This window comes from Narcine bancroftii, chromosome 2, assembly GCF_036971445.1.
Source record: "Narcine bancroftii isolate sNarBan1 chromosome 2, sNarBan1.hap1, whole genome shotgun sequence".
NCBI classification, from domain to species: Eukaryota; Metazoa; Chordata; class Chondrichthyes; order Torpediniformes; family Narcinidae; genus Narcine; species Narcine bancroftii.
Window position 1 is genome coordinate 102,737,630 of NC_091470.1, and position 15,564 is coordinate 102,753,193.

The 15,564-nt window shown below is 36.6% G+C and overlaps 1 protein-coding gene across 1 annotated transcript in view; it reads right to left on the bottom strand.

The window, feature by feature from the left end:
- The window catches only part of snrnp200 (small nuclear ribonucleoprotein 200 (U5)), a 97,230-nt gene that overhangs the window by 81,562 nt on the left and 104 nt on the right, over positions 1 to 15,564 (bottom strand). Inside the window, exons 2-4 of the mRNA XM_069917765.1 lie at positions 11,592 to 11,755; positions 9,951 to 10,122; positions 545 to 737 (exon numbers count right to left, since the gene is read on the bottom strand). Of these exons, the coding sequence (XP_069773866.1) occupies positions 545 to 737; positions 9,951 to 10,122; positions 11,592 to 11,755 (529 nt within the window). The remainder of the gene's footprint in view (positions 1 to 544; positions 738 to 9,950; positions 10,123 to 11,591; positions 11,756 to 15,564) is intronic.

Sequence of the window (15,564 nt, forward strand, 5' to 3'; positions counted from 1 at the left end):
GGGAGGGGGGGAGGTAGGGAGGGGGGGAGGTAGGGAGGGGGGGAGGTAGGGAGGGGGGGAGGTAGGGAGGGGGGGAGGTAGGGAGGGGGGGAGGTAGGGAGGGGGGGAGGTAGGGAGGGGGGGAGGTAGGGAGGGGGGGAGGTAGGGAGGGTGGGATGGGAGGAGGGAGGGGGGAGAAAATGACACTGTATATATTTGAAAAGGAAAATGGGTCAATGTGGTCAAAAATAAAATTTATTTATTTTTTTTTTTAAATTCGCCTTCTCAGAACTTTGCGAGTGTACCTGCAGATTTTCTGAACTGTTGGGGGTCATTCCTATTCATATCCCAACATCTTTCAAAAAAAGATGTTACACAGTAGAATGATAAATGTTCCAGTGATTATAGAAAGTTTCAAGAGAGAATGGGAACCATCAGCCCCAGTGGGAAGGAAGGGATAAATGGAACCACAGGAACCTCCAAGTAGTCAGATAGCAGATTATTGGAGTTTTTGTGAGGCAGGTTGCAGCCCCTTCTGTTTTAACTGGGAAATGTTCCTACTTACCCATATTCTGCACCTCTTTGTCTCCTCCATAGTCACTAATTTTCTTTCCCAAATTTACCAGCACATGGTAGCGAGTATCTTCCAACTGCCCCAACAGCATTTCTATCTCCTTTCGCCGCTCCTTGTCACGCAGCTTATCATTTTTCAGCACAGCTAGGACCTCATCTGCTGCTCCACAGAGAATATCGCGGGGCTAGAAAAGAAAAAAGATAATCCTTCTGAATGGGTAAAGGAAATCTGGTCACACTCTCAGACAGTGGTAAAGTTATAATTTGCTTCTCTCACTTTTCTGCGCATTATAATACTCCTTATTTGTACTTGAAATACAAATATAAAGAGAAAATACAGTGAGCAAAATGCAGAAAGCAGACACGGAGAAACACTCAACTAACAGACTATGGTTAAATGAACAATAATGAAATGTAACATTGAATAAATCTTAAAACTAATATATTTGAATGAAAAGTAGTTAAAAAAAGGTATTGAAATATTAGTTTGTCAAAATGTAATCAGCTGAAAAGTAAAAGGTTATCTTGATGCTACTCAGTGAATGATCTTGATGCTGCTTGACTGGTTGAGTTCTCTCTCCATTTCTCTTTTCATTTCCAATTCCAGCATGAAGTTTTATTTGTTGTTAGGAGTCAAGTGATGGAGTAGTGGCCGGTCAGGGAATTCCAGCCCTCTCCCGAAAAGTTAAAAAAAAACACAAAGCACAAAGGTACAAGATTAAAATTTACAACAAAGTAAAAATAAAGGTGAGAAGAAAATGGCAGCGAAGAGAGAAAAGTCGAAAACAACGGGAAGAAAAGAGGAAGAAAGAACGTCGGAAGAAGAAGGTGAAGGCCTTACCTGTCCGAAGAGGCCTGCCGCGGAGAGAGAAGCTCGCTCCCTCAGGTCAGTGGAAGTCCCGGGCTCGGGACTACAAAAATGGCTCACAGAGCCGAGTAAAAGTGCGCAACCGCGAATGAAAAAAAACACACTGATGGGAGGGGGGAACAGCTGAGGAGTCGATCTCCACAGCTGAGAATGACAGCTGCAACAGAACAACAGGAAGAGAACATAGGAAATAAAGAGAACAAGAAAGAAGAGAGTAAAAAGAAAACAAGGAAACAACAGATGACCAACCCAGAGGAGGAGGAAGAAGAAGAATATAGAGAAATGGAAGAAGAAGAAGGGAAAGGAAAGACAATGGATTTTTTTTTTTAAAGAATATATGGAATCAGTAAAAGAATGGCAATTACAAGAATTTAGTGAAATAAAAAGAAGAAATAAAAGTGCAGAAGAAAAAATGAATAGAATAGAGATGGTCTTGTCAGATATAGGAAAAAGAGTGGACAATGTGGAAGAACGAGAAACAATCGTAGAAATGGAAGTAGAGGACTTAAAAAGAGAAATTAGAAGAATCTAATAAAAATGTTAAAGAGGCACAAGAGCTGTTAGCTCAGAAGATGGATATAATGGAAAACTATAATAGAAGAAATAATATAAAGATAGTGGGTCTTAAGGAAGATGAAGAAGGCAAGAATATGAGAGAATTTATAAAAGATTGGATCCCCAGGGTCCTAGGAAGACCAGAATTACAGGAAGAAATGGAAATAGAAAGGACACATAGAACATTAGCCCCGAAACCACAGCCACAGCAAAAACCAAGATCCATTTTAGTAAAATTCTTAAGATATACAACAAGAGAAAATATATTGGAGAACGAAATGAAGAAAATAAGAGAAGACAAAAAAACCACTGGAATACAAAGGTCAAAAAAATTTTTTCTATCCAGACATAAGTTTTGAACTCCTGAAGAAGAGAAAGGAGTTTAATACAGCAAAAACGATCCTATGGAAAAAAGGATATAAATTTATGTTAAAGTACCCAGCGGTACTTAAAATAGTTATTCCAGGGCAGCAAAACAGACTATTCTCGGATCCGGAGGAAGCACGAAAATTTGCAGAACAACTACAAAGCAGGCAGAGAGATGAAGACGTGTAACGAGAGTAAAAATGACCACGAACTATATCTATGTGTGTATATGGGTGTATATATATGTGTGTGTCTACATGAGTGTATCCGTATTTAGAGGAAAATATATAGAGTATAGATAAGAATTAATAAGGGAATGAAAGGGAACAGAGGAAGTAAGGAGGGAATTAAAAGAGTGATCTATGTTATATATGAAAATTGAAATCTTTTCCGGGGGGGGGCTGGGTGGGGAGGAGTTACAGTCACTGCAAAATCAGTTGACGCTTGCTAATGAATTCGCAAATCCAAATGGAGAGGGGAGATGTGGTTGCCCGACAAGGGATAAAGTGCAACTCAGAAGGGGGAGAAGAGAATGGGGTTAAAGAAATTTTAGATAGGAGAATAAGGGAAATGTTTGATGTTTTAGAAATGTTGTCTTATAAAGTGTTCAAAACAAGAAAGCAGAAATGGATAAGAAGGAAAGGTGATGATGAGGAAACAGAAAGGGAAGATAAACAAAGTATGAAATGTCTACGTTGAACTATATGACTTTAAATATTGACGGAATACATAACCAAATCAAAAGGAAGAAACTGCTAAATTTACTGAAAAAAGAAAAAATTGATATAGCATTCGTGCAAGAAACAAATTTAACTGAAATGGAGCATAAGAAATTAAAGAGAGATTGGGTAGGACATGTAACAGCAGCGTCATATAATTCAAAAGGTAGAGGAGTAGCTATATTAATCAGTAAAAATGTACCAATTAAAATAGAAGAGGAAATAATAGATCCAGCAGGGAGATATGTAATGCTAAAATGTCAGATATATTCGGAGTTTTGGAATTTACTCAATGTATATTCACCTAACGAAGAAGATCAAAAATTCATGCAAGATATTTTTTTGAAGATAGCAGACACGCAAGGGAACATATTAATAGGAGGGGATTTTAACCTTAATTTGGATTCAAACATGGATAAAACTGGGAAAAAAATTAACAGAAAGAACAAAGTAACCAAATTTATAATTAAATCGATGCAAGAAATGCAACTTTTGGATATATGGAGGAAACAACACCCAAAGGAAAAGGAATATTCATATTATTCGGGTAGACATAAAACATACTCAAGAATAGACCTATTCCTGTTATCAGCTCGTATGCAAGACAGAGTAAGAAAAACAGAATATAAAGCTAGAATATTATCGGACCATTCACCCTTGATATTGACAATAGAGTTAGAGGACATCCCTCCAAGAATGTATAGATGGAGATTAAACTCCATGCTACTTAAAAGGCAGGATTTTAGAGAATTAATTGAACGACAAATTAAAATGTACTTTGAAATAAATACGCAATCAGTGAAAGATAAGTTTATACTATGGGACCCAAATAATAAGTTATGAAACCAAGATGAAGAAGGACTACAATCAGGAAACTGAGCAGTTGGAAAGTGAAATAGTAAATATAGAAAAAAGAATTAGCAATGAAGGAAGACACAACGAAAAGAAGAGAATTGGCAGATAAAAAAATAAAATATGAAACACCACAAACATATAAGGTGGAGGAGAACATAATGAAGACAAAACAGAAATATTATGAACTAGGGGAAAAAACGTAAGACAGAACAAACTAAGAGAATGGTATTGGCATCAAGGAAAAAAGGCAAACAAATCATATATAATCCAACGGAGATTAAAGAAAACTTCAGAGAATTCCATGAACAATTATACCAAACTGAAAACGAAGGGAAAGAAGACAAAATAGATGAATTTTTAACTAAAATTGAACTACCAAAATTACAAATAGAGGAACAAAATAAATTAACAGAACCATTTGAAATAGTAGAAATACAAGAGATAATAAAAAAACTACCAAATAATAAAACACCAGGAGAGGATGGATTGCCAATAGAATTCTATAAAACATTTAAAGATTTATTAATTCCTCCCCTCCTGGAAGTAATCAACCAGATTGACAAAACACAAAGCTTACCAGGTTCATGCAAAACAGCAATAATTACAGTAATACCAAAGACAGGGAAACATCCACTCGCACCAGCGTCATATAGACCAATATCTTTACTTAACACAGATTATAAGATAATAGTTAAACTATTAGCAAACAGATTAGCCGACTATGTACCAAAAATAGTAAATCTAGACCAAACTGGATTTATTAAAAAAAGACGAACAACAGACAATATTTGTTAATTTATTAACTTAATTCATGCAGTAGAAGGGAGTAAAGCGCCAACAGTAGCAGTTGCTTTAGACGCAGAGAAGGCCTTTGACAGAGTAGAATGGAATTATTTATTCAAAGTATTACAAAAATTCAGTTTACCAGAGAAGTATATTAATTGGATTAAAGCATTATATAAGGGGCCATTGCGAAAGTGACAGTAAATGGATATATATCAAAGCAATTTAACTTAAGCAGATCAACAAGGCAGGGATGCCCACTATCACCGTTATTGTTCGTGTTAGCTATAGAACCACTAGCAGAATTGATAAGAACAGAAAATAATATAAAAGGGATAAAAATAAAAGACAAGGAATATAAAATCAGTTTATTTGCGGATGATGTTATAGTATACTTAACAGAACCAGAATTATCAATAAAAGAATTACATAAGAAATTGAAGGAATATGGAGAAGTGTCGGGTTACAAGATTAACGCAAATAAAAGTGAAGCAATGCCAATGAATAATGCGGATTTCTCAAAATTTAAGAAAGAATCACCATTCAGATGGCAAATACAAGCAATAAGATACCTAGGTATAGAAATAAATAAAAACCTCGGCCATCTATATAAACTCAATTATTATCCACTAATGAAAAAATTACAGGACGACTTAGAGCATTGGAAAGACTTACCACTAACACTAATAGGAAGGATAAACTGTATTAAAATGAACATTTTCCCAAGGATACAATACCTATTTCAGGCATTGCCAATACACTTGACAGAGAAATTCTTAAAGGAGTTAAAGAAAATAATAAGGAAATTTTTATGGAGAGGGGGGAAACCGAGGATAGCACTAGATAAATTAACAGAATGATATAAACAAGGAGGCTTACAACTGCCAAACTTTAAAAATTATTATAGAGCTGCACAATTAAGATACCTATCAGATTTTTATCAAACAAGAGAAAAGCCAGATTGGATTAGATTAGAATTAGATAAAATAGGGGAGAAGATACCTGAACATATATAAATGGGATGAAAAATTGATACAACGTAAGAATTCTCCAGTATTACATCATCTGCTCAATATTTGGAAGAAGATTCATGTAGAAAGGAATAAAACAAATTACCAATTACCAAAACTAATACTGACGCAAAATCAATTAATCCCTTTTACAATAGATAACCTTTCCTTTAGAATATGGGAGAAAAAAGGGATCAAAAGAATAGAAAATTGTTTTTCAGGAAATAAATTACTATCCTTTGAACAAATGAAGGATAAATATAATATAACTCAAGATACAGTGTTGGCATACTACCAATTGAGATCCTACTTGAAGGACAAATTGGGAACCAGTCTGAGGTTACCAGAGGGAAGTAATTTTGAATACGTGATTACAGATACAATGATAATCAAAAAATTTATAACAAATATGTATTAAACTGCAAGAAAAGGAGAATGAGGAAACAAATGGCAAAACTAAACAAAAATGGGAACAAGATTTAAACATAAAGATAAAGAAGGAAACATGAGAAGTTATGCTCTGGAACTATGAGAAATACAATAAACACGAGGTTACGTATGATACAATATAACTGGATACACAGGCTGTACATTACACCTCAAAAGTTAAATAAATGGGACCCAACAGTATCTGACAGATGTTTTTGTTGTAAAAAAGAAATGGGAACAACAATTCATGCAATCTGGACATGTGAGAAAGTGAAAACATTTTGGGAAGATCTAAACCAGATATTAAATAAAATTACATAAAGCAATATACCAAAAAACCCAGAGATCTTCCTCCTAAGTAACATAAAAAACAAAGAATTTGGACTTGATTTGGATGGTGCACAATAAAGATTTGTTATGATAGCTCTAGCCGTAGCAAAAAAATGTATTATGTCAGCCTGGAAATTAGAAGATAACTTGAGAATACAACAATGGTATATAGAAATGAATAAATGTATTCCATTAGAAAAAATAACATATAATTTAAGAAATAATATTGAAATATTTGAACAAATATGGGAGCCATACATGAAACACAATAGAGAAAACCTACCGGGGACATCTACCACCTAAAATAACGGAAGGAGAAGGAAATGAAAAGAATTGACTCAGTGGAATTTCTTGTTTATTTTTATTGAGTGACAACATTGTTTGACTGGTTTACTGTATCTTAGATTCTGTACTTTAAATGAATGGGAGGGGAGATAGGGAGGGTGGAATGGGAAGAGGGGGGGATGAGAAAACAACACTGTGTATATTTGAAAAGGAAAATGTATGTATCTTGGTCAATGTGGTTTATGGTGTGAAAAATAAAAAATTAAATTAAAAAAAAAGGGCAGCATGGTTAGCGTAACGCTGTTACCATGTCACCGACCAGGATTCAAATCTGGCACTGTCTGTAAGGAGTTGTACATTCTCCCCATGGCTGCATGGTGCTTCAGTTTCCTCCCACCCTTTAAAAATATCCAGGGGGTTGCAGGTTAATTGGATGTAAATTGGGCAGCAGGGGTTTTGGGCCAGAAGGGCCTGTTAACTTGATGTATGTCTAAATTTAATTTTTTTTAAAAATATAATGAAAAATCAGTACAATACCTAATCTTTTGCTTTGTCATAAATTGCTAAACAATTTTAGATAAACAATTCGATCCACAAAAGTTCTGGAGAAATTCAGCAGATCCTGGAGCATCCACAGGAGGCAAAGATACAAACCAACGTTTCGGGCATGAGCCCTTCGTCAAGGTATGAGCAAAAATCAGGCAGGTGCGGGGGGGGGGGGTGATGAGGAGTGGCGGGGGAAAAAAGGGGAAGGGGAGGATCCCGAGCCAACATCCAAGAGGCCATAGGTGGACAGGGAGAGGAGGGCAGGAGAGAGAGACTGAAAATTGATCAGGACAAGGGGTAGCTCTGTGAATGAGAGGGAAAGGGGGTGCTGGGGAGAGGGGGTGGGCCTAATGGAAACCATTTGGTTGGAGGATGCCCAGATGGAGTACAAGATGTTGTTCCTCCAATTTTTAAAAAAATGTTAATTAAAAAGTTTCAAATCAAATTTCACAATCTTGACATATCCTATAATTAGGGGATATAAACAATACTATAATGCAAGAAAAGCAGCAATCTATTTTATGTACAGCCTGCTCCGAGAAATATTAATGTGATATCAAGTGGATGTTCTGTTTTATGGACCTTCCTGCTTGAAGTGGTATGTAATTTTGTGCAGCCAGTTCAGTTAAAGTTTCATCAAGAAGATCACAAACTTTCGGATTTCTCAAAATTTAAGGAGGAATCCCCATTCAGATGGCAAATGCAGGCAATAAGATACCTAGGTGTGCAAATAAACAAAAATCTAGGCCAATTATATAAACTCAATTACAATCCACTAATGAAAAAATTACAGGACGATTTAGAGCATTGGAAAGAGCTACCACTAACACTGATAGGAAGGATAAACTGTATTAAAATGAACATTTTTCCAAGGATACTATACTTATTTCAGGCATTGCCAATACAACTGACAGAAAAATTCTTCAAAGAGTTAAAGAAAATAATAAGGAGATTTTTATGGAGAGGGGGGAAACCGAGGATAGCACTAGATAAATTAACAGAATGGTATAAACAAGGAGGCTTACAATTGCCAAAAATTATTATAGAGCCGCACAATTAAGGTACCTATCAGATTTTTATCAAACAAGGGAAAAACCAGACTGGACGAGACTAGAATTAGATAAAATAGGGGAAAAGATACCTGAACACATATTATATAAATGGGACGAAAAATTGGTACAACATAGAACTTCTCCAGTATTACACCATCTCCTCAATATATGGAAGAAGATTCATGTAGAAAGAAATAAAATAAATTATCAAATACCAAAACTAATATTGACGCAAAATAAACTACTCCCTTTTACAATAGACAACCTTTCCTTTAGAAAATGGGAAAAAAAAGGGATTAAAAGAATAGAAAATTGTTTTTCAGGAAGTAGATTCTTATCCTTTGAACAAATGAGAGATAAGTACAATATAACTGGAGATACAGCGCTGGCATATTACCAACTGAGATCCTACTTGAAAGATAAATTAGGAAGCAATTTGAGTTTACCAGAGGGAAGTAACCTTGAATATGTGATTACAGATACAATGTTAATCAAAAGATTTATAACAAATATGTATATCAAACTGCAAGAAAAGGAGAATGAGGAAACAAATGGTAAAACTAAACAAAAATGGGAACAAGATTTAAATATAAAGATAAAAAAGGAAACATGGGAGAAATTATGTTCTGGAACGATGAGAAATACAATAAATACGAGGCTGCGTATGATACAATATAATTGGTTACACAGACTATACATTACACCGCAAAAGTTAAATAAATGGGACCCAACAGTATCTGATAGATGTTTTCGATGTAAAAAAGAAAGGGGAACAACAATTCATGCAATCTGGACATGTGAGAGAGTAGAAAAATTTTGGGATGATCTCAATCAGATATTAAATAAAATAACAGAAAACAATATACCAAAGAATCCAGAGATCTTTCTCCTAAGTAACATAAAAAATAAAGAATTTGGAATTGACTTGGAAGATGCACAAAAAAGATTTGTCAAGATAGCCCTAGCCGTAGCAAAAAAATGTATTATGTCAACCTGGAAATTGGAAGATAATTTGAAAATACAACAATGGTATATAGAAATGAATAAATGTATTCCATTAGAAAAAATAACATATAGTTTAAGAAATAATATTGAAATATTCGAACAAGTATGGGAGCCTTACATTAAATACAATAGCGAAAACCTACCGGGAACAAACATTACCTAAGTTGATGGAAGGAGAAGAAAAGAAAAGAATGGACTCAGTAGAATTTCTGGTGTATTTTTGTTGAATGACAACATTGTCTGACTGAATTAATGCAACCTAGATTGTATACCTAAAATGGATGAGGGGGGGGGGTGGGGGGGTGGCTTGGGAGGAGGGAGGGGGGGGGAGAAAAAGTCACTGTAAATGTGTGGAAAAGAAAAAGTGTATATCATGGCTATTGTGATTTATGGTGTGAAAAATAAAAAATTTTTAAAAAAAGATCACAAACTTTGACAAAATGATGCTCCCTCAGAACTACAACAAGGCCTCCCCATCAATTATGCACTTAGACCAACAAAGGAGCTAAATTTTAAACATTTTCTCCTAGGAAACTAGACCACTTTAATTAAGTGGTTAAGTTGTCTGGGCTAGGTTTATCAAGGAAGCTCCTACCTGGTCACCAAGTGCAGCCTGAATGAAGCTAAGTAACACCTCGTAAGTCTCTCTGGTCTCTTTTGTTTTTGGTTTGTATACAATCCCAACCATTTCATCAATGCCCTCTGAGAGTAATGTATATCCTTTCATCTTATTCATGTCGTGCCGATCTTCATCGCGCTTCCTCCGCCTGTGTGAAAAGGCCCAAAGAGTTATACAAAAATCTAGGTGAAGAGCAAATTTCTGTACATTTATTTATTTTTATTTAGATATACAGCATGGTAACAGGCCCACAAGCCCATGCTGCCCAAATACCTTAATTAACCTACAACTCTCCCTGTACGTTTTGAAAGATGGTGGGAAACTGAAGCACCCACAGGAAATCCACACAGACATGGGGAGAACGTACAAATTCCTTAGAGATAGCGCCAGATTCGATCCTGGTCGCTGGCGCTGTAATGGCTTTGCACTAACTGCTACACTAACCATGCTGTCTCTAAATGGCAAGAAGTCTGACCAGAAAAGTCCTCGGAAAAATTAAATTAATCAGACTTCCTCAACTGAATGCACACAATTGTACATGTTTGGCCAATAAAATGAATTCAAAAATTACACTTGTAGTGCAGCATACACCATGTAGAAAGTTCCCAAAGATGAAAATCTGTTAAATACATACCTCCGAGTCTTGTTTTCATTATTTTGGTGTGCAAACAGTGGCAAATTCATAAGAATTAATGTAAGAATTCATAAACAAAAATTGCTAGATAACCAGTTTCTTTTCTTTTAAACTTCCGCAATTGTTGCGAATTGTAGAAAAATGTCATTTCTATTAATATGGACAGGAATGCTGAATACACTAATGTGAACAGTTGCTAATCCCAGTGAAGAGCCATGATTCTGCTTCCACTATTTCTGGTTGTGTGTACAAGACAAATTGTTAGCCTGGTTAAATGCAAGGAAATAATTATTTTTAATGTAATATTACTTTAATTCTAGTTTAGTTATTTAATTGAAAAATTCTGCATCAATAAAAGTGTTGAATTTTTGAACATAAAAGCCATTGAGACAGGTGCATGGGTAGGATATAATGGGTCTTGTTCAGATAGATCACTTGGTCAGCATGGGTGAGTTAGGACAAGGAACCTGTTTCTGTGCTGAATAACTCTGACTAAATATTTCAGAAACTTCAGTTTCACCAATCATTTCATTCACAGGTTCCATTTACGGTAGAAGTCCAAAAATCCAGATGCCAGAAATCCGAACTACCCAAGAATCTGGATTTTGAAAAACTTTCAAACTTTTAAAATTTATGCATGCTATAGTGCTACAGATGCACAGTGGCATTTCTTTTTCCTTTAAAACTGCTCCTTTTGATAAATAAAGTACTCGGCATTTGCTAATGAATAAACTATCAAAATGTACCTGTTCATCTTTTCTTTATTTCTCCTTAAATTTGAATTTTAAAAGTACTGCCCAAGAATCCAGAAAATCCAGACCCATCTAACCCACGAGCAGTCCAGATTTTTGGACTTCTACTGCAAACAGTTTCACTATTCAAAAGCAATATGCAAAGCATGAAAATTGGTGCAGATGACAGTCAACATCCCCAATTCCAAATTAAGTACAATCTTAAAACGTGGCAATTTAGGCTTTACTTACTTTGCACGCCTTTCCTCCTGTAACTGTGGTTTTGTTCTCTGAGCTTTGTCTCCCATCCGGGATCCTTCCAGCTTTCCCACCAACGACAGTACCTCTCCTGTGGGCTCATCTCTCCTTGTTCGGTCAATTAACGAACGATCTGCTTGCAACACAAGATTGGAATTCTGCAATGGAGAGAAAATAAATAATTGCCAGAAAGTAATTCAAACAAACTTTTATCCAAGATTTTCCACTGTAAATGTAAAATCTGTAGGGAAGTCAGGGAAAGAACTGTGATTTGACCTTTTAGAAATGCTGTTGTATTAATATTAAGAAACATAATTGCTTTGGTATGCTTAAGAAATAGAGCTAATGGCCAGAGATAATAACATGCTGTTTTTTGAAGGAATGTGGAACAAACAATGCAGCAGACGAAGCAATGGGAAAGAAATAAAAACAGATGCAGTGCTCTTCACACAGAGTGGTGGGTGCGTGGAATGCATTGCCAGGAATGGTGGTGAGGCAGGTACAATAGGATCTTTTAAGAGAGGAAGATGGGAAAATAATTATGCAGTCGGGAAATTCTTGGCATTTGGTAGAGTAGGTTATGTTGGCACAACACTTGGGCCAAAGGCGCTGTTCTGTGCTGTAGATTTCTAAACAAATGGCTTTTCTTTATACTAAATTTTAATAAAACATACACAAAAAATATAGATCTTCAGTGTTTGGGCATTGATCACTAATCCAGATGTAGAGGAAGAATAAATGAGGAACACCATGTCATATTATCCTGGATAACCTGAAACCTAATGACATGAACACTGGTTTCTCCGACTTTAAGTAACCTCACCTCCATCTGGTTCCACTGTTTCCATCTCTTCTTTATCTACTCATATTTTATTCTCTCCCTAAATTTTCTTTTCCCAGTGGTTTTTCTCTATTCCTATCTCTCCACCTCTTCATCTTCTGTTCTATACTCTATCATCCCCAAGCCTATTTCCTCCTTCATATATGCAATGTTCCCTATTGTATCTTAGCCTTCATGAAGGGTTCATTGACTGACCAAATCTACTCATGGATGTTGTTTGACCTACTGAGTTTCCTTTTGAGCATACAGTATGCTGAAAATAGTGTATACACAGGGGGAAAAAAAAGCAGTAACTCCTAAATTGCTCAGAGACATCAATTGAGAGTTAGCAATTCAGGTGAAATCATCAACTTAAAATGGATCTTTATTTTTTCTCTCCATGGATCTTGCTAAACATTTCAAGCTTTTCTCTATTTTACTTTAGGTAATTTTAAAGTGTTCAAGTGTTCTGATGAATATTCTCCCCTTTGGAAGTTAAGAACAGGAACCAGTGATTTAGTGAAATATGCAAGACTGACAGGGTAGATAGTAAGAGGTTGATTCCCCAAGTCTGAGAATCCAGAATTTTGCTGCAGTGTCTCCGAATTCATAATTTCCCATTTAAGATAAACTCAAGGAATTTATTCTGTCATGGTGTCCTTGACTTTTGGAATTCTCTACTGTTGAGAGCTGTGAAGTTCAAATCACTGAATATATACAGGACTAACAAACATATTTTGGGTTTATCTTTTTTTGTAAATGACATTGTCTGAAACAGTAGAGGCAGAAACACACACCAGTTAAATAGTATCCGGATTTATGTTTGAGAAGCTTTGGCCTGGTGATACAAGGCAACTTTGGTGTGGTTAGTTCTGTTTTGACTAGCACAGACACAATGATCCAAGAGGTCTTCTCTATTTCATAATTATTGTACAATTTTTACAAAACGTAATAATTGAACAGGTGTGATTTATTGTAGTTAATCATCATTGTGCTTTGTACTGGTTACCCAGTAATAGGAAATATGTCATTGAATTGGAAAGTACACAAATAAATTTCACAAGGAAATTATTAAGACTGGAGGGCTTCAGATAAAAGGAAAAACCAGAAAAGCTAGGACTTTTTTTTCCATGGAACATAGGAAGCTGAGGGGTGACCTTATAGATGTATGTAAAATCATGAGGGCATAGATAATAAGAACATAAGATATAGCAGCAAGAGTCAGCTGATCTGAACATGGTCTCAGCTCCACCAATTTGCCTTTTCTCCATAAACCTGAATTCCCTTACTTTGCAAAACATCTGTCTTAAATATATTTAATGAGGTAGCCTCCACTGCTTGCTTGTAAAGAATATTCCTCAGTTAAGCTTCTCTCGGAGAATAGTTCTTCCTCGTATCTGTCCTAAATCTACCTCCCCAAACTTGAAGCTATGTCCTCTCGTTCTCGTCTCATCTATCAGTGGAAACAACTTTCCTGCCTCTATCTTATCTTTCCCTTTCATAATTGTACTTTTCTCCAAGATCCCCTCTCAAAATTATGAATTCCAGCAAGTAGAGTCCCAGGCGATTTAACCTCTCCCCATAGGCTAACCCCACCCCACCATATCTCTAGAATCAACCTGAACCATCTTCAAAGCCAAGAACTGCACATGTAGTGCTCTTGGTGCTGCCTCACCAGTACCCTAAACAGTTGCGGCAGAAGCTCCCTGATCTTGAGTTCAATTCTTCTTGCAATGAAGGACAACATTCCGTTTGCCTCTTGATTACCTGTTGCACCTAGAAACTAACCTGTACTTCATCTGCCAGACCCTTGCCCATTCACTGTATATGTCTCTCTTCATCCTCTGTACAATTTGCTTTTCCACTCATTTTTCCTCAAGGAAAATATTTCAATAACAATTGAGTCTAGAGAAGGCATCATATACCACCCTAAGCAATCCCTTACTAAGCACAGAGCATCTATGGCATAGGGATTATTTAAAGTGGTATGTGAGTGGAAAGAAAAAGATTGAGCACCACTGCACCACTCAATGACTTTGGATGCAACAACTGTTAGGTTGATGCCTTCTTTACTTTCTCAATTATCCAAGGCTGACACTCCCCATCCTTGCTTTTAACTGGAACATACTTTTGTTGAGCACTTGAAAAATATCTTTGAAAAATCTACCATTGATAATGTACATGTGAGTCTAAAATTACAGTGCAGATAGGTTAAAGGTGAGAGAGTAAGATTTAAAGGGCACCTGTGGGACAGGTTTCCTTTCCCCCCCCCCCTCCCCCCCACCACATAGAAGGTTTGGGTACATGGAACAGTGTTGCCAGAGGAAGTCACAGAGGCAGGTAAATTATCTTCATAAGAAATTGGGATAAGTACATGGCTAGGAGAAATAATCTAAATGTAGATAACTCAGACTAGATCCAATCAGCACCTTGGCCATCATGAACGATTTGAGCTGAAGGGCTCACTTCCATGATGTACAACTTGAAAACCCTTTACTCAAGTTTTTAAAACTGACAACTATAGAAGACTACTGAATGGAAGCAGGCCCTTTGATCCATCTAATCTGTGCCAAACTATTATTCTGCCCAGGCCCATTGACCTGCAACTAGACCATTTTTCTTCAAAGTCAAAATTGAGCCTTTATTCACTTCAGCTTGCAACTCATCCCACCACTCTCTACCACGAAGAAGTTCCCCCTAACCTTTAAACATTTCCCCTTTCTCCCTTAACCTATGCCCTCTCGTTCTTGTGTCACCCAACCTCAGTGGAAAAAGCCTGTTTGCATTTACTCCATCTGAGCCCCTCATGGTTTTGAACCTAGCATTTTTCCTCATTCTTCTAACTTCAGGGAATAAAGTCCTAACCGGTGTTCAGTTACATGTGGGAGTTTCCACGCAAGGTCCCAGGCTTCGCTAATCAGAGTTTATTTGGTACGTACCCTTGGTTTTTATCCTGTTTTCTGCTACATTAAGGCTCCCCCCATCCATATGACAGGAGCAATCAGACCATTGCAGGCCTCGGCCTTCGCACCAATCGGGTGGAATCTAAACCTAGTCGGGGAAGTATCCGAAGCAAGCCACACACCAAGCACATCCTCCCTGGACGACCAGCCAGCACAGAGCAGCCTGCCAGCGCGCCCCACTTAC